This window comes from Malaya genurostris, chromosome 2, assembly GCF_030247185.1.
Source record: "Malaya genurostris strain Urasoe2022 chromosome 2, Malgen_1.1, whole genome shotgun sequence".
In the NCBI taxonomy this organism is placed as follows: domain Eukaryota; kingdom Metazoa; phylum Arthropoda; class Insecta; order Diptera; family Culicidae; genus Malaya; species Malaya genurostris.
Genome location: NC_080571.1, coordinates 59,839,668 through 59,864,071, shown reverse-complemented (window position 1 = coordinate 59,864,071; position 24,404 = coordinate 59,839,668). Strand labels below are relative to the sequence as shown.

The 24,404-nt window shown below is 39.9% G+C and overlaps 2 protein-coding genes across 5 annotated transcripts in view; both read right to left on the bottom strand.

Moving 5' to 3' along the window:
* The window catches only part of LOC131427224 (synaptogenesis protein syg-2), a 957,395-nt gene that overhangs the window by 811,478 nt on the left and 121,513 nt on the right, over window positions 1–24,404 (bottom strand). The window lies entirely within an intron of this gene.
* On the bottom strand, window positions 7,090–9,928 carry LOC131427225 (uncharacterized). The gene is made up of 3 exons (XM_058590221.1): window positions 9,791–9,928; window positions 9,666–9,735; window positions 7,090–9,609 (listed from the first exon to the last, which is right to left on the bottom strand). The coding sequence occupies exon 3, from the start codon at window positions 8,772–8,774 to the stop codon at window positions 7,092–7,094; it is 1,683 nt and encodes a 560-aa protein (XP_058446204.1). The 5' UTR covers window positions 8,775–9,609; window positions 9,666–9,735; window positions 9,791–9,928; the 3' UTR covers window positions 7,090–7,091.

The following is a 24,404-nucleotide window of genomic DNA, read 5'->3' as shown; positions in this document are numbered from 1 at the left end:
AATTTCTTATGCTTTTGATACTTCGCAGGCACAAGCACAACAAGCTGAAGCGGAATCCATTGTTAGGTTAAGGATGGATATTCAGTTTTAAAATCTCTCTGAAATTGCTGGTTCGATGGCTTGAAACAAGTGTACTCCAGATGAAATTGATGATACGTAGATCGGCGGTTTTGATGAAAACGTAGGTTGTGATGGAATGGATATAAACATGCAAAAAACACTGATTAAAAAGAGAGCTCGATATTCAAACAACCAGACTGTTTACCTCAACTTATGCATCTACTGGGCTTCGAATGTAATAGTAGATCTTAACGTCATCGGCAAACGATAGACGAGAGTCCTCTAGAGTAAAGTTGACGTCGTTGAAATACAGTAAAAATACTAAAGGTCCGAGATGGCTACCCTGCGGAATTCCGGACGAAGCGATAAACTCATTGGAAACGTGATCGCCGATTTTCACTGCTAAACGACGATCGATAAGATATGACTGCAGCCATCGAAGGATGTTAGAGCCAAATCTAAGTCTTTCCAATTTAGCAATTGTTATAATGTGGTTTATTATATCAAAGCCAGAAGAGAGATCGGTGTAAATAGCGTCTGTTTGTAAAACTTTTGACAATAGGTTGGTGGTTGTGGAGCGCTTAGGCATGAAGCCATGTTGAGTGTCGACAATATATTGCTTGCAGTGGTTGAAAATCGGTGCCAGAATGACCTTTTCAAACAGCTTAGGAACTGCACTAAGCGATGTGATGCCACGGTAATTGTTCACGTCTTTTTTGTCACCTTTCTTATACACTGGGAACATAAAAGAAGATTTCCATAAGTTGGGAAAAACTTCTTTAGAGAGTGACATCCGAAATAGTCGACAAAGGGGAGCAATTACACCAGTCGAGCAATTTTTCAATATAACTGCCGGTAAGCCGTCAGGGCCAGAGGAGCAGCGATTGCCGTCCGAATCGAATCCTCGTCAATATGAATGAGATTTAAAGAATTATTAGATTCTGGAACATTAAGCGCGGCGAGTGTAATTTGTTGCGGGCTTAAGGTTTCACTTACACGAACCAGTAAACTTTCAAACTTCATTATAGAAGGTAACTCAGACTCCTTCCTTTGCTCGTTCATGTGTTTCCAAAAAGACTTCGGATTGGATTTCAATTTCCGTTGTACATTTCTCAAGTAGTTGACATGACAATGCTTGACAGTTTTCTTGTATAATTGATTGATCTGCATATATTGATTACGCAGTGCGTATCCTCCATGTTTTGAATACCGTTTTAGGGTGGCTCTTAGTCGTTATCAGTTGTTGGTGGTCTGCCATGTTGGATGCAGGGATAGCCGTTTGGATCGTTTTGGTACAAAAAAGTCAATCGCGTAGCTCATGACGTTAGAGAACGTTTGTACAGCAGCGTTTTGACATCATCATTGTCGAGAATTTCCTCCCAGTCAATATGTATTAGAAAGTCGGTCATGTTAGTGTAGTCAACTTTATTAAAATTATAGCTGATGATGTCGGTCGTGTTGTAGCCATCTGGTGGAAGATTAGAGTTGAGCACAATATGAAGTGGCGGGTGATGTCGAAGAGATTTGACCAAAGGAAACGGTGAGGCACTAATTATAAGTGCAACATCTGCTCTGCTCGAGAAGCATAGATCCAGCATTCGGTCGTTTTCGTTGGCAGCAGGATTCGATTGGCGAAGTAAGTTGACACTATAACCGTCGAGCAAGGTCGTAATGCCAACATGGAATGTTGAAAGCGTCGGATCAGCGAAAAAGAATCCACCGGAAGTTCCTTGCCATTTGATTCCGGGAAAATTGAAGTCTCCAACGATTAAAATTTCGTCGATTGAACGCGCGTGAGTTGAAAAAATTTCATGAAGGGACTCTAAGTGAGCATTGATTAGAGCAAGATCGCGACATCGATCAGGTGGAAGATAGACTACGCAGAGGAAGAGTGTGAACTCGACGAGCTTGACACTGATCCACAATTTCTCGACACGACTACCAGGCGTTGATTCGATCAACTGCGCTTCGAAACGTCTATGTACCGCAACGAGCACTCCGCCTCCGATAGATTTGGGACTGTTAAGAGTACTGCGATCGGTTCGAAAAACTTCGTAACTGGCACCAAACCCCTGGACAGACAGCGTGTTTTCTCGGAGCCAAGTTTCGGCAAGAGCGATAATGTCAAAACAATCGTCTGAACTTGCTAACAAATACTCGTCGACACATGAGTTTATACCACCGACGTTTTGGTAGTAAATCTGCAGATTGGAGTTACTTGATCGAACTTGCGATGGAAGGCTGGAAACGGGGATCGGATCAGTGCTAAAACCGTTCCATACAGATGAGTACTTGCCATTTGTGGTGGTTTGGAAGACCCCCTTTTCGTTTCCGCGCACAGGACCGGGACGGCTGACGATCGCTGGCTGCAGTGGCTCGACTGTGGGGAACGTATCGGGGGCTTCCATGAATCCAGCTTCCGAATTCAACGAAAAACCTGAATTCAGTTCCAAAATCTAATGCCAGAATTCAAATTTCGAGTACATTTCCAGCATGCAGCTTCTAAATTCTGTATCTAGTTTTGGATATGAATTCTGAAAGTGAATGTTGTCAATAAATTCTGAAGCTGCATTCAGGAATTAAGTTCAAAAGTCAGTTCCAAAGTTTTGGTTCAGAGTTCAGATCTAAAATTGTGTTCCAGAATCCAGATCTAAACTTCAAATCTTGACTTTTGTTCCAGAATTCTGAAGTTGAATTCCTAATTCTGAATTTTGGATAAGAATTCCGAACTAAATTTAAGGCACTAAAAATCTAGTCCCAGAATCTAGAACTAGGATTGAGTTCCTCCTTCTATGAGTCATAATTTTAACGTTTGAACCTGTATTCTGGAACTAAATTCTGAAACTGAAACCTGAAATTAAACACTAAATCTTAAATGACATTCTGAAATCTGGTGAACTAGAACTGTTCGGATGAACCAGAAACTATCTTTTGCAGCAACTTTTAGAAGCAGCTCAAAAACTGTAAGTAATTTTATTTCAGTTTAACAATAATTTCATTTGTTTTTTTATACATACTCAAAAAGTATCCTCTTTCCTTTTTTCACAATATCGAATCCTTCCTAGATCTCGTTTCCTTCTACAAGCTTTGTTTGTACAATTCAGTTATTCCTAATAATATTTAATTGTTTATAATACTTTTTCTTTTATCTACAGAATCATCTTACGCTTTGTTGAATATGGCCTTCGACGACGTTTTTAGCAAAGATTTTACTTCACGCTAACGGTTTCACCGACATACAAACACATTTCAATAATCTCAAATCTTACTCTAAATGGATTAAATTTTTACCTTTGTATTATCAACACTATTCAATCATCTACCAACTATTCAACCAATTAATAAAATTTTTATTAAACTATATGAGCAATCCGAAATAAACTCACTATATGATGAAATGCAATTTTAATGTTGTTGACGTTCTTCTTCTAGTTGTTGTTTTCTCCTTTTTTTTTACAGCACTGACAACTTTCCACCTTTGCGAAGTACATCACTTGAAAAGGGGTTCGGTGATTTCGCCGACATCCTTTTTGTTCGACGGTGACTGCCCAGCGGTGTGAACAATCCCCAGCCCGTAACATCCGGTAGATTCTCCGGAAATACCAGATTTACCATCCTGAACATCTAACACCGCTAAATTAGCCACAGCACGTCGATGCACTTTTCCATCTGCAGTCCTTACATTTGCTTGACGGATTCTTCCATCAGCTCCTTCTATTACTTCTTGTACTCGTCCACGTACCCAGTTTCTCCTATTCTTTCCGTCTATCACGAACACTAAATCTCCAGTCTTTATTGGCTTTTGATCCTCCATCCATTTAGAGCGATGAGTTAGTGACGGCAAGTATTCCTTCGACCACCGGTCCCACATTTTATCAGCCAAGTACCGCGATCGTTTGTAAACATCTCGCAGAGCATCAGCAAAATCAACAGAATCATCCATCTTCTTATCCGTATTGGTTAAGGTTCCGCGCAGAAAATGGTTTGGAGTAATAGCTTCTTCCTCGGCTGATTCTTGTGGAATATAAGTCAGTGGCCGCGTATTAATAATATCTTCAGCTTCGGCCAGCGTAGTGGCGAGGATTTCGTCTGTCAATTTCCGCCCGTCGTCCAACGCACGCATTGCTTCCTTAACGGATCGTACCATGCGTTCCCATACGCCGCCCATATGCGGCGTTCCTGGAGGATTAAAGTGTCATGCCGTCACCGCTGACGAGACTTTTTCTGCGCATTCACTGTGGATTTTCTTTTTCGTCTTCTCCATCACGGCATCTGCTCCACGAAAACACGTTGCATTATCCGAAAATATTTGTTCCGGAGCTCCTCGCTTGCACGCGAATCTACGGATGGCCATTAAACAAGATTGCGTCGTTAAAGTGTGTACAATCTCGAGATGTACAGCTCTAACAACCATACACGTAAACACGGCGATCCATCTTTTCTCTTTCCTACGTCCTACCGAGACCTCGACCGGACCCAAGTAATCAACGCCGACTGAACAGAATGTCCGCAAATGAGACGTAATTCTTTGAACTGGTAACGGAGCCATCATTGGTACGGAAGGCAAACATCGATTAACCTTGCACCACACACATTCTTTCGTAACTTGCTGAATAGCAGCGCGAGCATTTGGTATCCAGAATTTCTGCCTCAACTCGTTGAAGACAGTTTCGCGGTTTGCATGACCATACTTTTCATGAAGATGCATAATCAACTTTCTTGTGATTTCATGCTTCCGGGATAGAATAATCGGGTATCTTTTGTCGAAAGGGATTGTTTCGTTCTTCTCTAGCCTGCCTCGCACTCTCAGTACACCTTCTACGTCCATCACCGGCGACAATTTGTACAAACAACTAGATCGTTCAATTTTCTTCATTGGCTGATTCGGCTTCCGCTGTAGATTTTCCGTCATCGTACTCATCTCGTCAGGAAAACTGTCAAACTGCGCCTGCTTCTATAAAATGGTTTCGGCTTTGTACATTTCGTCCTGCTGGAGGGGTCTCTGAACGTTATTGTTTTCCTTTTTAAAGGAACGTAGCCGATTTTTCGTCGCTTTCGATGTAATAATCGACTGTCCAGCCATCTTGCGCCGGCAGTTAGCAATAAAACGCACCACTGTTGCCGTCACTCTGACTAGCTTAGTCCAATGAGAAAATGCTTCAGCCTTAACAACAGCATGGAATAGCATTACTCCTCTTGATTCTTCGTCCGTCTCAACAGTATTTTCCATTGATAGCCATTGGTCGTGTGATTTATACAGAAAACTGGAACCATTTCTCCATTCAGCATCGTTCTGCAACGGAGGACCTCGTCCCCACTTTGTGAGTACGTCCGCAACGTTTTGTTTTGTTGGGACCCAGCGCCAAGCCGTCATCCCCGTCAATTCAAGAATTTCTCCTACTCGAAATGCCACGAACTGCTTATATCTGTACGTGTCCGAACACAGCCACGAGAGAACCGTTCGTGAATCTGTCCACAGTACAGTCTTAGTGATTTGTAAAGTATGTGAAGCCAGAATTGTTTGACTCATACGTGCACCGAGAACTGCGGCCATCAATTCTAATCGAGGAATCGATTGTCTTTTGAGTGGAGCTACCTTTGCTCGCGACATGACCAGACTACAGTGTACGATTCCATTCTTCGACGCACGAAGATATGCGACACAACCGTAAGCATGCTCACTCGCATCCGTAAAAATGTGCAGTTCCAAAGAGTCAATGGACGACGATACAGCTTCACCTAAATAGCATCGTGGTATGCGTAACGACTTTACCTCCGGAAGTAATTCTGTCCATTGCTTCCATTTAGCCCAACAGTTCTCATCAATCAGTTGATCCCATTCACATCCGGTTCGCCATAACTGTTGAACGATTATTTTACCATGGATCGTAAAAGGAGATAACAAACCCAGTGGATCGAAAAATCCCATAACACAACATGTCTTGTGTAGGATCCCAAACCACTCCTAGTACACGCTCACCATATATTTGTTTATCTTGGTTAAACAGAACGGGCCCCATCGATTTCTATTCTCCCAAAGCCGAAAGCACCTCTGGCGAATTAGACACCCAATTGCGAATATCGAATCCAGCTTGTTTATGGATGTAACTCACCTGCTTTGCTCGTTCTACTGCTCCGGGAATTAAGTAGCATATTCTTCTGCATTCCGGTTCTTCACGTACTGCGCCGATGCCGGGGAACACTTCGAACCAAATGTTGCGACGTCCATCACGTAGATTTTAGGTGACTCATTGCAGCTATCCCGGAACAGGAAACGCTGTGCTTGCTTGTCTTCCGAAGTGATCTTCAACTGATGGTACATCTCTCTGATATCCCCGCCGAAAGCGATTTTTCGTTCACGGAATCCAACTATCACCGACACAAGTGGGACGAGTAGATCAGGTCCTTTCAGCAACATGGAATTCAATGAAACTCCTTGCACAGTTGCCGCCGCATCCCAAACTATACGAACCTTTCCTGGTTTCTTCGGGTTCAGTACGACGTTTAGCGGGAGTTACCAAACCTTTTTATCGTCAGTGTCGATCAATTCATCTGCCGTGGCTAGATGAGCATAACCCTTGTCTCGATATTCTGTTATCTGGTTACGGACGTTCTGAAACAATTCGGGCGTTTTTCCCAACTTCTTCTCTAGCAGCTTCATTCGTTTGAGAGCCACTATCAGGAAAACATACGGCATCTGAACTCCACAGAAGACCGGTTTCAAATCTACTACCTACGCGCTTTGTCGTCCGTTCTAAGATCGAGCGAGCTCGTTTGTCCTCAGCCGATTCCTGCTGAAAGTTTACCACCGATTCTTCTAATGCATAGTGGCTTTTTAGAATTTCATGGATTACTTCATTCGAAACTTCTTGATGGAATCCCAGATAATTCTTTCCTAACGATGAGTCTGCTTGTCTCGGTCCGTAGATCGTCCACCCAAGCTTGCATCGAACCGCAGTTGGATCGACTGTAGTACCGATTTTCGCCTCTACCGGTGCAAAACAGTGAATGTTATTTAAACCGATCAGAAGTTACGGCCTACCATCGTAGGATTCGATTGGCAAACCACGTAAGTGCTCGTACTTCGACGCCAACTGCATCGCGTTTAGCGTTTGATGAGGCAACATCATTCTTTCGACTGTACGAACCGTTTGCAGTAACAGCTTCCCTTGATTTCTCGCTCCAACAACGGAAGCCCAGACGTTCATTCGCCTCGATGCTTTCTCCACTCGCGTAACCTCTGCAGTCCACTTAATAGTGAGTTTTTCCTGTACCCCTGAAAGCCCTAAGCGATCTGCCAACTTGCTTTCGATCAAAGTTACTGAGGTACCTTCATCCAAGAAAGCGAGAACGATTACCGATTTGCGTCCGCAATGCACTTGCACCGGAACCATTCGGAACATTACCGTACTGCTCGATATAATGTGCGCACTCATTCCAACGGCGCCCGAGCTTGGATGAATCAACGGATTGTGCTGTTCTTTACAGTCACCGACGTTGCAACGAATCTTGAAACGACATTGTCCACCGTGTTCATTAAGACAAATCTTGCAAAGTTTCCATTTTGTTACAATTTTCAAGCGTTCCGCAAAGTGCAAATTTTGAAAGTCTTGGCAAAACCGCAGACGATGATCCGTACGCTGGCATACCCTACACGGCCTTTGTTGTTTCCTATCAGATCCGTTTGAACTAGAACTCTGTACTTCGCTATGACTGAAGAGCGCAGCTTTTTCCTTCGCTTTTGTTCTTCCGCTTGTCCCAGCAGTAGTTCTTACCTCCGGTTTGTATTCGTAGGTTACATTTGCTTCACAAGCGTCTGTCACGATCCTCGAAAGGAAATTTGTGAACGTTCGAAGCATTACAGTGTTCTTCTTCCTTTTATACTGTACCCATTGTCGCTTTTCCCCATCCGGCAGCTTGCTTACTAGATCTTGGATGAGGATCGGATTCACCATATGTTGTGAAAGATCCGCCGCTTCCAAGTGTTCGCATAGTTGCTCGACTGTATTTCCGAACGGTATGAAACTGGCCAACTTGTCAGATCTTGGCGGTTCAAGCTTTCGCACTTTCTCTAAATGACTTTGCAGTAACTGTTCAGGACGTCCGTAAAGCTGACGGAGTTTTGCTATCACTCCGGGAATCGATTTTGGAAGAAGAAGCTGACCACGAACACACTCCAGAGCTTGTCCTTTCAAACACTCCTGAAGTCTCACCAGATTTTCTACGTCGGAGAATCCGCACGCTTCGTTGGACGCTTGATATGCTCCGAAAAACAGTGGCCACTCTTCAGGTCTTCCTGAGAAAACAGGAAGCTTTTTGGTAAGCCCATTACGCGCGGTCAATTGAGCCCTACTTGGTCCAGTACGCTGTGGCCCCAGTCCGTTTGGAAATCCGTCGGGCACTGTGTCCCCATTTCCGACGTTGTATTCGCTATTGCTATCCGCTTCGCCGCCAGCTTCACAACCCGCTTCGCTATTCGATTCGCTATCCGAGCGTCCTGACTGGTTATTTTCATCATCAATGTCATCATTATTTTCATCTGACATCTCATTTTCGACCGTTAGATTTTTACTGTCAAGCGCCGGACTACGCGATGGCGTACCTTTCCGCCCTTGCAATTTAGAAGAACTTTGTCGTGGATCAACCGAAGATTTCTGCGTTTTTCCACTGTTCTCCAATTTTACCTTTTCTAATTGCTCTTTTACAAACGACATTTCTGCTTCGTGAAGATCTTGTATCTTCTTCAGACGGCATAAATGATCCTTCTATTCCTGAAGTTCTCTACGATGTTGAGACTTTGTTTCTTTGATTTCCTTCTCACGAAGCTCTCTATCATACTGCAGCTCCCTTTCACGCAAGTCTCTTTCTAAACGTATTTTTTTCTCTCGCATGGATTATCTTAATTCGAGTTCCTTTACCTTCAGTAAATATTCTGCGTCCATTTCTTCTTCCAAACGCTTTTTCTCCACTTCCATTTCTTTGATTTTATTTTGCAAGGAAGGAGATACTGGCGGATGTTGACGCTCTCCGGATTTCGTAGTCAAACTATCCGAATCTTCCGCGTTATTCTTCGACCGTGACATTTTCTTCCGTTTCTGGTAGTCTTGGGAAGCCGCTTGGCAGACATCTTCAGGACAGAACCATTTCTTACCTTTTTTGTCTGCCGCCGTAACATCTACACAACGAGTGTGATACCATCGCTCACAGTTATCACAAGCAATCATCTCCTCATTCTGCGTCGATATTTCCCCACAGGCTTCGCACGGTGTCATGGTGAAATCCAGGTTCGATTCGCTCATCGTGATTGAGGTTCTCCGAAATCTCAATATTTGATTTTTGAGTTTGTTCGGATGAACCAGAAACTATCTTTTGCAGCAACTTTTAGAAGCAGCTCAAAAACTGTAAGTAATTTTATTTCAGTTTAACAATAATTTCATTTGTTTTTTTTATACATACTCAAATAGTATCCTCTTTCCTTTTTTCACAATATCGAATCCTTCCTAGATCTCGTTTCCTTCTACAAACTTTGTTTGTACAATTCAGTTATTCCTAATAATATTTAATTGTTTATAATACTTTTTCTTTTATCTACAGAATCATCTTACGCTTTGTTGAATATGGCCTTCGACGACGTTTTTAGCAAAGATTTTACTTCACGCTAACGGTTTCACCGACCTACAAACACATTTCAATAATCTCAAATCTTACTCTAAATGGATTAAATTTTTACCTTTGTATTATCAACACTATTCAATCATCTACCAACTATTCAACCAATTAATAAAATTTTTATTAAACTATATGAGCAATCCGAAATAAACTCACTATATGATGAAATGCAATTTTAATGTTGTTGACGTTCTTCTTCTAGTTGTTGTTTTCTCCATTTTTTTACAGCACTGACAACTTTCCACCTTTGCGAAGTACATCACTTGAAAAGGGGTTCGGTGATTTCGCCGATATCCTTTTTGTTCGACGGTGACTGCCCAGCGGTGTGAACAAGAACCCAGGTTCTAGATTCAATTTCAAAAGTTTCGGTTTTAGAATTCAGTTCCGAAATCTATTCCACATGAGGCTTTACACTTCGCATGTAGTCTGTTGTTGCTGTGACTTCCAGTCCCGTCTATCGAACGTTAAACGCACTGAACGATTTTCGGTCAAAGTTCGTCTTTTAAACTCGTCCAGTAGAACATCGGGACTGAGAAGTACCTGACTGCTGATATGCTTTCCTCATTGTTTCCAAAATTTTGAAAAGTTCAGTTTTTGAGTTATTTAACACTATTGAAAACGGGATCATGATTTGCTGATCGAATATCTGATTGCATGTTAAAACAATTATGTTGGCTTAGTACAACTCGAGATATTCTGTAGATTAAGTTCTGTATCGAGATATTATTGTATCGGACGCTCCGAAAACGAAGAGAACAGGACCTAAGAAAACCAACACTATATTCTCAAACACTCAAACTAATCGCATATTCATTTGAACCGTCCTGATTGTGCAGTGTGTCGATAATAATAGTACCGTATCCACTTTCTATACGCCATTCACCGGAAGGATGAAACATAAAAAAGTTTAGCCTCACTTGATTGCAATCCAATACGTAATTTTTTTTTGTCTGCGGAAAACCAGTGCTCAAATAATTTCCAACCACCGAAACGATAAATTCTCAAGCTATGGCTATGGGCATTCACGCCACCGCCGTTCGGAAGCCGTTTTCCGACCTACAGATGTGTGATTTATCGTGCATACCTCGCCAAACGAGCACATCTGCTATTTTTCACGAATCGTCTCCCTGCCTACCCACCTGTCTGCCTGCCTGCCGCAATCCCGAAATCGCACCGCTACTCCATCAATCAGATGAGCAAGCAAATCAAAGTCGAATCACCGGAAGCGCCATTCCAGTCTCGGCAACAAAATAACATTCACATAAATTTCCGTGCCACAATTAGGTACACCCTTCTTTCGTTCGTTTTTCGGAGGACCCGCGAGCAGGGGGGAGGCAGGCTCTCTCCCCGTTTACCGTTTTACCGGTTGCCGAATATGCCACAGGTACAGACGTAAAAATCATCATAATTTATGAGTCTTTATTATTTTTATTATCTTATCTCCTTTCATTGTTGTTCTGCAGCAAGCTGCTGGTACGGTACGGCTGCTGAGGTGTTTCTCCGCCACCGGGCTCTTCCGGGATGGCGCTGACACATCAATCTTTTCATCTGGTGCACACATCACATTGGAGGATTTCAGTTTTTTTTTGTGCGGGTTACGATGGCCCCCTAAACTTTCATCCAACCCACGCCCACCGTTCGGTGGGAGTACCGATTTCGGTGGTCCCGATGCTTTCCGAGCGGTCGTTTCAGTCGCGCCAGCCAAAAAAGGATGCTGCAGACTTGCCGAATGATTACCAGATAATATCGTCGTAATTTGTATTATAATTAAATTTATGGTTTATCTCTTTATTTTACGGTGCTAAAACGATTCGGGGGCCATCTCCGATTTTGATGGCATTTCGCGATGGTGGCGTGAATGAAGTGGTTCTGGTTTAGTGCGGCAACTTGACAATCTTCACGAATCGAGTTGAGGAATCAAAGACTAGATCTTCTCAGCTGTGCTCCACATGCATAAATATGAAAGTGTTTGAGTTTCAAACTAAACACTCAATTGAACTTTGAATTTGACTTTGACTTCAGCTTTCGTTTGTGCTACTTTTGCCGAAACTTATGAGCACCACTTGATGTTAGCCCAACCACGAAAGCGTGGAATTAGCAAATTTATGAAAACAACTAACACCCAGTCCAACAGTTACAAATAAATTACCGTCATTCCGCGAAATCGTTATTTACTCCGGTTGGATTAACAAAACGTGGTGACGATGACGACGACGTCGACGATGGAAGGACCAGGTCAAGTGGAAAACCTTGAGCGAATGAAAAAAAAAGAAAATGTTCAATATCCTTCAGCGCGTCATAATTTTGTCCGGTCGAGGAACACGCGTAAGTTCCTCCCGACGACGACGACGAAGGCAACAACCAAGAAGGTGATAAAAATGATGATGATGATGATGATGATGATGACGATGATGGTTCAGTGAAAAAACTTCGATACGGGAAGATGATTTTACCTTTCAATTTCAATCAGCGGAATAAATGTGGCCTCCCTCCTTCGCTCCCTTCCCCCAATTCTGTCTTGCCACTCCACTGATCAGATCCGTTTCGATGCATCCACCCCTCGTGCCACGGCCACGGTAGCACTGTGGTATTGATGCGAGAAAAATCCCCTTTAATCGCTTCAGTTATATACATCTAAATTAGATTTATTTTTTTCATCTCATTTCCTCCTACTTTACCATGCCAACTTTCCCAGGCTACCTGCTGGCACGGAAAAAGAAGACGATGAAAAATCCATCATCCAAGAGAATAACCAGCTGACTCCGTGCAGAATTCGACCAGGCTGAGGGCACAAGAAGCAAACTCGGGGATTGGGGGAAAAATCGATCCAAAGCAGTTGTTGATATTTGTATCGCATCGATTCCGACAGCTCCGGTAACTGAAATGGTTTTACGCACTGCGGAACATGTTTTAATTCCGAACCCGTCATGGGGTTACGGTTCGGTTGGTGTGCAGGCGAACCTTCCGCAGCAATAATACTAGCGTTGTCGGACTGGTAACCATCAAAATGCTGCGATTAGCTGCATTGCCGATGATTTCCAAGATATTTTCCTGTCATACTGGAAATGCCTTGCCGAGACGCTTACTTGCCGTGCGTTTCTGGACTGATAGCAGTGTAGTGATTGATTCATCATTTATATGTAGTCTGTTTTGCAAACAGACATGAGACAATGTTGAAGGCTGGAAATGTTTTTGTTTACATTAATTAAATTCGTAAAAAACGGGAAATCAAATTATATCGCAGTGCTTATGCGAAAACCAATTACCGAAACGATCTGCAGATAAATTGATTTTTGTAGCTCTTCGGATAACACATGGATCAATAAGTCCCGATACTAACAATGGAAACAAAATTTTTTTTTGCAAATTTTTTTTTTATTCATCAACATAATCACCTTTTAGGGTGATACAATGGTTCCAACTTTTTTTCAATTTTTCAATACCATGTTTATAAAAAAATTCATCTTCCGCATCAAAATAAGCTTCAGTTTCAGCGATGACCTCCTCATTTGAGCCAAATCTTTTTCCCTGGAGCATTTTTTTAAGATCAGCAAAGAGCCAGTAGTCACTGGGGGCTAAATCTTTCGAGTATGGGGGGTAGGGAAGCAGATGAAAGCCCAATTCGTTCAACTTCGCCATTGTCTTCATCGACTTGTGGCAGGGTGCATTTTGTTCCATCGAAAGCAATCGCGGCAACCACTTGGAAAAAACCTTTTTCATGCTCAATTTTTCATGAAGGATAGTAAATACACTTCCATATGATATCTGTGTCATCTCAGCAATCTCACGGAGCTTCACTTTACGATCTTTCATTATAATTTTTGTCACTTCACTCACATTTTCCGGTGTAACGGCTTTGTGTCGGTACGACCACGTTTAAATTCGGCGAACCACCGACAAATCGTTGCTTTTGATGGACAAGAGTCCGGATAACATTTTTCAATCCATTGTTTCGCTTGCACGGTGTTTTTACCCATTAAAAACAATGTTTTATCAAAACACGGAACTCGGTTTTTTCCATTTTTTGAACAAACTACAAAACGACTTTACTCCAACCTCGATAACTTAGCTGTTTCTGGTCGGATCGACTTAAAATTTTGACTCGTTCCAAGCAAAGGTTAGTACTCTAGAAAGACGTGGTTACTGGTTTACTACGAGCGCCATCTTTGCTTTAGTCTCGGGACTTATTGATCCATGTGTTACTTCGCCGGTACGGTATTGCCAACGTCACTCTTTCCTCTGTGACAAGACAACAGGTAGCAATAGCAGAGTTTCACGTCTCATTCTTTCATCGATGTATTGAAAATATGTGACGCTTGGCTATAAAAAGTGACTAAAATATGACAAATCGAAGTAATTACATCCCAGAACTTCTTTGGAAACCAAAACTACTACAAATTCGAAACTGTTGAAACTTATTGTAAAACCTTTTTTTGTCGTTTCTCACAGCTTTGGTTGAATATCGACACTGCATACTATGGGATTTCCACTGAAAACTGCAAATGACTGAAAGGGCAAATGAACGAAAAAACACAATTTTGAAACAACTGTCCCGCTTATGTCAATGACTGGACATGGATTTCGTTCTCATAGTTTGCAAGCGAAGCTGAGAATGACAGTAATTTCTTGTCATTTTCGTCTATTTTTCAGTCAATGAAAATGACTTTTATTAGCTCTGATGATAGCACTCGATAAAGCACAATACTCCTATTATTTCCGAGGTACCTTTTATTAGAGACTTTTGTTTGTGAAAATCGGTCGAGGCTTTGAACACTTTTGAGGTACTTTCGAAACCGATACAACCGAAGGCGATTCGTATAACCAGCAATTTAAGGGGCAATTTACAACCTTAGAAAAACGACCATTGTTGCAAAACGCAAAAGCAGTTTTCTTCGCAGTCGTTCAGCGGAAATTCAAAAAAGAAATATCAGCTTGTTTAGAACATTTTTCTAAACAAACTTATGTTTTTACCTTTTTTTATAAATATAAAAAATAGGTATAGAATTCGCTCAAACTTTAGAAAAATTTGCCGAGGCCCGGAGGCCGAATGTCATATACCAATCGATTCAGGGGACATCCACACCTCCTTGCTCCTTGATGGCCATGGCCAGTTCTTCTGCGGTGGCGATTTCATCCAACCGTTTGCACTGGAGTGCAACCTCGTTACGCAGGGCTCTAACTTCGGCCGTGTCGCCCAAGACTTGTTGGGCCAACGCAACAGGCTCTGGTTGAGAACACTTCTCCGACTTTCCGCCACCCTCTAGCCGCACTAACAACGCCTCTTGGTCTCTTTTAGCTACGTTCACGGCCTTACGTAGCTTCAGCAAGTTCACCTTCAGCTCCTTGCTGGTGTTGGATTTCTCCTGCGTGAATGCAATAATCGCGTCGAGTTGTTCTATGACCGCTGTCATACTCAGCTTGACTAATTCCTTCACTTGCCCCCGGGACTCAGGCTGGTCCACTGGTTTGACATGGGCATTGCTGTCGCTCGTTCCCTCAGCTACCGCCGCACTCTCCTCTCTCGCATTCGTTCTGGATGGAGACCTCCACAAACCCCCTCTTGCGAAAGGGTTTATCTCCTTACTCGACGCCGATGTTGATGGTGTAAAACTCATTTTATATGGGTCCCCCTTATGGCTACCGTCAAACCCAGCCGAAAGTAGTCGCTATCATGATCCCATGGTTACCTATGCGGTGCAGTGAGGCCATGCGAGGGTTGGCTTTACGCTCAGAGCCGGATCAGCGCAAATCAGGAAAAGGGCATCTGAACCTACTTCCACCCGGTCATCCCAACCAGGTGGCTGAAAGTGAGACGGCGTGCCATAAGGCCTACCACGGTTTCATGGGACGGAAGGCAGCTGCGGCATTAGCCTACTCGCCATTTCAAGCCGGTTCCACCCTGCTTTACTGAAGGAGTAGAATACCGCAACTGTCAGGTCTAGCTTCTCTATATATTCCGATCTACCGTATCGTATCCATGGATGGTGTAGTAGCCAGTATGCCATAGTTAGAACCTCACTGGCGTTAGTCCTAACGTGCCGAGTCGGCACTCCTGCTGGGCCTGTGCACTTTGAGCGGCACACGATCGCTGTAGTAGGACTTGCATGCGGATACATCCGGATACATGCTGATACTTTTTATAGGGGATTAGCAGAGCCCACTGCCAAACCCCACCACATCCTAGGCAAGCCCTACAACTCGCAGTTGCCGGGGGAGGGGTCGTCAAGCCCTTAGACATAGTCCCTGCTGCCCCCTGTGTGTGTGTGTATGTGTGTATGTGTGTTGTCAACTAAGAGGTCGAGATCTTAGAGATGGCTGGACCGATTTTGATCAAACTAGTCGAAAATGAATGGTCTCCCCGTCATCCAGAACGCTTTTGAATGGTTTTGAGATAGGATGTTTACTTTTTGAGTTATACGAAGCTTTATGTCAAAGTTTTCAGTTTTTTGACAGTATCTGTTACAATTGACCTATAAAACAGAATATGTTTTCAGACTTAGATTCCGCACGGTAATACCTATCCAACAAGCCATAGATTGTTGAAATCCGTTCATTTTTAACGAAGATATCGAAGTTTTTGTATAAGCGACTTTTAAACCCTATTCCATCAGTAGAGGATTTGAGCGCTGTCTGGCAAAGAAATGCTTTGGAGCAACATAAAACACGATTTTTCATACTGTTACATACATTTGTTTCTAAGTACCCAAAAGACTGTGTACAGTATGATATTTTGCCTCGGACCGATTTTAGCACGGTTCGTTTTTGGCAACATAATCGTTCGAATATACCATATGTAAACCAGATGAGAATTTTCGAGTTGAAAGCAATTCCATAATTATATTGATTTAAACTACTTACAGCAATAAATTCTGGAAGATCATAACAGCCATATACCATTCGAATCAGTTCGTCGAGATCAGAAAATGCGTGTGACAAATAATTTCACTCAATTTTCTCGGAGATGACTCAACCGTTTTCAACAAACTCAGATTCATATGAAAAGACGTATACTCCCAAACAATGTTTCTGAATTACGTTTGGTTCTGACCTCTGGTTCCGGAACTACATGATGATATGTGAAACGAAATTAAAACTGTGTAACTCATTTTTCTCGAAGATGGCTGAACCGATCTAAGATTCAAATGAAAAGTTTTAAGATTTTACAAAACATCTTTCTTTTCAGTCAGATCCGACTTCCGGTTTCAGAGATACAGGGTGATTAGTATAAAAATGTCTATTTCACATAAAGTAATCAGGTTTATCAGGTTAGAAGATTTGGATAGTCGATAACCAAATAAACTTATTTCATTTTTGGTTGTATTCAGTTTTCGTTTCGGAAGGCACCTAAAAATTTTATTCACACTACGATTCCTCAAAGATGTCCACATGATTTTCAAACATTTTGAAACAACCGAATACACCGAATTTCGAATTCCGGTTCCAATATCGAATCGTTTCTCAAAGCTCAATCGTTTTCTCAAAAAAAGCCAAATCGAATTTCAGAAACAATAGATCAAATTAAAATAAATCCTATTTTATAAAAATTCTGACTACCGATTCTGGAATTGCAGGATGATGAATTTTTAAAATTCAAAGCGATATAGAAGCTGACAATCCCGAAAAGCTTTAAATTTGGACTCAAGAATATTGCAATTTATTCGTCATATGGCCATACGAATCGGTTTGGGTTATGCTGGTTCCTGAATATCGGCTCTGGAAGTACCTTAAATTACCCTAAACTCTAAAGTGGAAATTACTTCGACATATCATGGAATGTTTAATCGATTGTTACACTTTTAGATTCAAATTCGATCCGATTTGCAGTTTCGACATTACAAAGTAATGAGAGATTAAAATCTCAAATTGCCACTAAAAACGACGGATATTAGAATAATGTTATGAAAACTGAAATACCGAAGAATATTCATGCAAAAAACACATGCGGATTGATAAAAAAGGTATCATCTCACTGCTAGGTAGATTAAGCACGTTTTTAATTGAAAATTCGTCAAGAAGTAGCGGAGGAAACTGCTAAAATGATCTATGCATTGGAGTAATTTCGAGTACAACTAGGCATTTTTTTTCTATTGCATCGTCGCACTATACGAGGGCATGCCATTTCAAACAGTCATCACACCATAATTCCGGAACTGGAAGTCTAATTAGGACGAAATTCAGAAACTTTGTAAAAGACCGTAAGGTCTTTTATTTGAATCTAAGTTAAAAAAAACCGGTTCAACCTTCTCGGAGAAAAGTAAGTGAATAGATTCAGTTTTTCGCACATTTTTTTATTGTTATTCCAGAACCGGAAATCGGATCCATACGAAATTTTAAAACTTATTATTGGCCAAGCGGTACTTTCATTTGAGCTATTGCAAAAATTGCAAAAACTGTAAAGAATTGCAAAAAATGTTAAGATTTGAAAAAATTGTGTAAAATTGATTGTATTAAATTGCAAAAGAGCTAAATTGTTGCAAAAATTGTAAAAAATTGTGAAAAATTCCAAAAATTGTAATAAAATGCAAACTTTGTAGAAAAATGGCAGAATTACATAAATTGCAATTATTACAAATATTGCAAATATTGCAAATATTGCAAATATTGAAAATATTACAAATATTGCAAATATTGCAAATAATACAAATATTGCAAATATTAAAAATATTACAAATATTGCAAATATTGCAAATATTTCAAATATTGCAAATATTGCAAATATTGCAAATATTGCAAATATTGCAAATATTGCAAATATTACAAACATGGCAAATATTGCAAATATTGCAAATATTGCAAATATTGCAAATATTGCAAATATTGCAAATATTGCAAATATTGCAAATATTGCAAATATTGCAAATATTGCAAATATTGCAAATATTGTCAAAATTGTCAAAAGCGTTTTTCGTTTTGGTATCAAATTTCTTTTGTGTAATTTGACTTTCTGTTTCGACAGATTTCGCTGCCGAATCATATCGTACAAAAAACCATTTCATGGCTGGTGCTGCGGTCCTACTAACACTAGGAATCCTTCCGAGTCGGGGCTCGAACATACGACAACTGGCTTACATGACAATTGGTCCTGTTGTATAAAAAAATCATTTAAGGAGGGTTTCTACCTTGTGGAGTACAAATTTTGTAATTTTTTTCAGGAAATTCTTTGCAAAGTTAAGTGACAGGTACGCACGGGTATATGGGGCATTCCACGCAAAATCAGCCACCCAAATTTTTTTTTCATCTTACGAAATTTTTTCGGTAAAGAATTCAACAATATTCGACACGTATTTTTTTTATTTCAATTTGGTACGTGGAATTTTCGAGATATGATTTTTTGATGTTTCGCGTTTACAAAAACAGAGCCTTTTTTCATCAGCTTATAGATTTCACAGTATAGTAAGATGAAAACAAAAATTTTCAGTGGCTGATTTTTCGTGGAATATACATGTTTTTAAGAGTATATTTTAAAAAAGGAGGATGGAGAACATCATTAAATGACAGCTCGTAAGCAGCGATTGGTCCTACTGATGGAAGTTCGACAAAGTGCAATAATTGAGCAATCGCCATTACATCTCCGTTAGGCATGAGATAGGATCTTATATGCACCTAATTATCTTTACGTTTGACAACTTTCAAGACGTTATATTATAAACAGGGCTGCTCTCGACTTAAACGAAATTGTTTAAAACAAAATTAAAAACATTAGAGCTGTTCTAAAGAACAGATATAAGTAATATAATTTGAAGAAGTATAATATGTTCACAATATTGATTTTTTTTTGTTTTTTTATTTGTCGTTAATCAAAAGTAGACCATAAGGATAATTACAATAATTGTCTTAAATTAGTAACCTATTCTAAATAGATCATTAAATAATGTATAATTTAGTATGAGTTAAATAACAATAATTAGCTTACCGAATAGAACTGAAATATTGTTTTAGTTTGTTTTTTGATATAGTGAAATCGACAGCTTCTGAATGTTTGTTGTATACAGCCATCAATTGAATTGTTGGCCCATTTTTGCATAGTTTGTTCGCTGGTGGTTTGTAATAAAAATATTTCGATTTCTTAAACGCCGAGATGGAGTGTAAAAATTTAGTTTGGACAGGAGTTGACTGGAATCTATGCGATTCGAGACAATGTCATTTACAAATGAGACCATTGAAAATTTTCTGCGTTCTTCTAATATTTGAATACTGATTAGCATACAGCGGGCTTTATAGGACGGAAGATAATAAAAATTGCAAATAATAAAAATTGTTTTTTAACTGATTCTATTCGATCTTCCCATGTGATTAAGTAAGGTGACCAAACCAAGCTACCGAACATAGGAAATGTATAATGTTTTAATTGTATACGGATCGTGAAAACAGTAACAAAATCGTTTTATGAATCCTAGCATGTTATTGGCTCTGTTTATGATTGTATTATAATGGCCAACAAAAGTCATTTTAGAATCTAGTATTATTCCTAAGTCCCCAATTCTTTCGCATTTTTGAACTGTTTGACTTCCACACGGAACGACCGAAATCAGCATTTTCGCGAAAAATTTAGTTGATTTGCTGATTTTAGTTAGTTATTTTTTGAGACAACTAAAAAAATCTTACTTTTGCTAATTTAGATTTTTTATTCTCATTCCCTTAATAATAATAAAATATTTGTTGAAATGACTATTTTTTTTAGTTGAATTCACAAACTAAACGTGCTGTCATTTCTTAGCTAAGGCACATTTCTTTTCCATTCAACTAATTTTTTAGTTGAATTAAAGAAATAAAATGTTGTTTTCAACCAATATGAATGGTTGAATTGGCTTCTGCAATCTGCAGCTATATGGCGTCCTGTTACCGAAACGGTAACACCGTAATGACTACTAGCCACTAGATGGCACACTACTGCCGAAAAAATTTCAGGCGCGGTTGTCTTTTCTATATTGGCAGGTATAAATACGATGTTGTATTGGAGAAAAAGACATAAACGAAACATAAACATCTTTTTGATTTTTTTTATTCTAAATCACTGTGTTCTTCATTCTCACTGAAAACTTTGAGCACTCGGAAAACAAAAACCGAATACAAGTAGTACACCGGACGGCGCAGCTCGGAAGGTTTGAAGATACAAAAAAATTTCATCACAATTAGAGTGAAACATTCGAAATTCACTTCACTGTTCCGCGTAAAAACATTATTACGCAGAATCGCTTCAAGTGCGCACAAATTCTGAATAAATACGATTTCCACTAACAGTTTACGACATTTTTACATATCGGTTTAGAAATTTAAATAAAGATATATCGAACACATGCGAAAAACATCAAAACAATTTTCAATCAGTTTCAATAAGACTGTCCTTTTTAGCTTTTTAATGGATTGTTTTGCTTTGACACTTCTCATAAGTTTTTGGCTAATAAACTTGTTATTAATACCCATTTCAATTTCGTTTTCTTTGGGCTGTCCTTCAGTAATGATGGTGATAGATAAATAGAAACAAATTTTCTGATTTTAATAACAAAATTAGTTGTCAATGAGAATTTCGTGTTGGATTGAAATATTGCTGGTTTGTGCCCAGGATATTCACCAACTAAACACATTCTCTAAAAATAAGAGTTTTTTCAGCAAAGTAAATTCTCAATTTTAACTAATTTTATAGTTACTTTGGAAATTTTGTTGTTAAAATCAACTAATTCAAAAACAGTAATACGAATTAGGCGCAGAGCTAATTTCGGTCGTTCCGTGCAAGAGTAAGTATCAAGTCAGGAGTATTTCGTTTTTTACTGAATGTTATTCTTCTGCATTTTTTCACATTTAGTTGAAGAAGACTTTTGTTACACCATGTATAAAAAGAAAGAATTTCTTTCTGGTAACCTTAACCTCGGCATCCTCACATTTCTCTATTTCTAAAAATAGTTTTATATCGTCTGCGTTTATAAGAATTTTTATTTTTTTTCAAACAAAGGAAATGTCGTTAACAAACAAGATAAATAAAAGAGGACCTAAATGAGATCCCTGGGGGACCCCGGAACTGACGTGAATGGGGCTCGACTTTTTACCCTTAAATTTTACAATTTGTTGACGATTTGTTAGATAAGATTCCAACCATTTAAGAAGACCTGGTTAGATTCCCAATTTCTCTAATTTGAACATAAGCATGGATATGTCAACACGATCGAATGCTTTGCTGAAATCTGTATAAAGAGCTTCAATGTAATTTCCCTTGTCCATAGCAGTCAGGGTATAGTGGACGAATTCAAGTAAATTAGTAGTAGTGGAACGTCCTTTAAAAAATCCATGTTGCATGTGAGTAATTATTTTTTTTTATTTGACTAAACAGTTTGTCATTAACGATCGCTTCAAAGAGCTTCGGAATGCAAGAAAGAATAGCAATCCCCCGATAGTTGCATATGTCTGCTTTTTTCCTATTTTTGAAAATTGGTATAAGGAAAGAGTTTTTTCACGTGTCTGTAAAAACTCCAGACTGAAGCGAATTATTAAAAAGCCAGCACAAAGGGGTTGCAAGATCTAATGCTAATTTTTTCATAAATATGGGTGGAATCCCATCAGGTACGGCACTTTGTTTTTGCAAAAACATCAAAAAATTTTATTTGTTGTAATTGTGAGTTCGAACAATTCATTTTATTTCTAGAATGGCAAAGGTAGTCAAATCCGTTCAGATTCATATCCTTCAATGGATCATACATAGCAAGATTTGTATGCAATGCAGTTATCCTGGGTAACCAATCCAAATTGTTTGAAGTTACTAGTGTCATTGTGCATACAATTCCATTTGCAATTAACACACACGATCTACGTCAGTTTTTGCACTTATTCGCATCTCTGAAGTAACGGAAGAAAATACAGAAAGCTCACGATTCTTCACTCGACACGTTGAACTTTCAGAAGTCCAAAACAAAGAACTCCAATGAGAGAAGTCTCCTGAACAACAACAACGGCAACGACAACGACAACAACAGTTGAATCAATGTGACGAGAAGTGGCATAAAGCTCTGGCATTCTGCTATGAGCGGAACATTCTCCCTGGGCACTCGGTTGACCTTTTTCACACCACGGCAACGAACGATCCCGGGCTCGATTGAATCGTTGACGTACGCTACACTATTCCTTTGGGCGTGGGGAGGACAGCAGAACAAAAGATTGGTTTAGGTACGTTGATTCAAGCTTGCTGGCTTGCTTGCTTGCTAGTTTGCTTGTTTGCTTGCCGGCACGTCCAATGCACACCGGAAGAGGTTAACAATTATGTTAGTCGCACGGTATGCACTCTTTCCGTCTCTGTCGCCCTGCCTGCGGAACTACGACAGCTCCCGTTTGCTGCATCACCAGGAACCTACGCTGCCAGCGGCATCTGCATAGTGGAGAGGCAGCGTAGCCCTCGTTAAGCTTAGTCAGAGATGACAGCAGCATGATGTAATAAGTGCGAGGAAAAAGTTAATTAAAAAATTAAATTACTCTGCAGCTCCGGTGGGACCCGGAGGCGTTCTGGGAAAGCTTCGAGGCTGGATGACGACGATGTCGACTGCAGGTGTCATAAACTCGGTGGATACTAGCGGCCATAGATTGGGTTTTTTTTTATCATCGGAAAAGGCCGAACGTATAGATATAGTGATTGGAGATAAAGCCGATGTAGGTGCGAACACACACTGTAGAATGTGCATAATTTTAATTCTTTTCAGATACCATCTGATTATCATTGGTTTTGATTGATGGAGAACAATTCAACATTTCGAAGATTTTTTTTTTATAAATTGTAGTTGCAGCAATAATTAATCAATTCTATTAATAATATGGTCGTGAACACAATTCGCCCGAGTCCCGCTATTGCAATTTTTCACGTAGCGAATCATCAGAAACGGTATCATATAAAATTTTCTGCTTTCACAAATTATGTAGTTTTCTGGTTTCTAAATACTTATTTGGCGAATTTGAATTGTGTTTATTGATTTTGTTTCAATTGTGTACTAAAAGTGGACAGACAAACCGTGGATGTCAATTATATCAGTGTAAGAGAACACGTACCTACGGGATTACACTAGTAGAACACACGATGTAGAAATATTCTAGTGAACACTGTTTTTTTTTGTCTTGTCTTGGATTTTGCAATGACCTCAAACATAGTTTCCAGCTTCTGCTCATCAAATTCAGTTGGATAATATCCACATTGCAATAGTTTTCAAGGAACATCGTGACACCGAAAGTTGCCAGTCTGAGTTCCGAGTCGAGTTCAAACATCGTTTTTCGGAAACTATTCGTCGTATATAAAAACTGTCCCAGAAAGTATGGACGCAATCAAAAACCGCTGCCGTTTCTCAATTGTTCAGAATCTGTCAATTTTTATGGCTGCGTCCAGCTGTTTACACTCTTCTCTAATCATTTGTGCAGTTGTTTATTCGTTTTCATTAGTTTGTTTCGAAATGCGTGGACTTTCAGCAGAACAACGTCGAAAAATTGTGTACATAAGTTGTGGAAATAAGCCCATTTTGCGCATGAAAATGTGAATCAAGATTTCCGATTGTGAAACAAAAAAACCGAGCACCGTGAATTAAAAAATTGGGTAACAAAACTGAAATTGCGATTATGTTTTAAATTTTGGAAATGAAATTGAAGACATTTTTAAATTCTAAGTAAAAGATATTTTAATCCACCTAGTGGTGTAATGATGCCTTTCT

What these genes read in the sequence shown, in the direction of transcription:
- LOC131427225 (XM_058590221.1), bottom strand. Translation starts at nt 8,774, where the DNA reads ATGTCGTTTGTAAAAGAGCAATTAGAAAAGGTAAAATTGGAGAACAGT.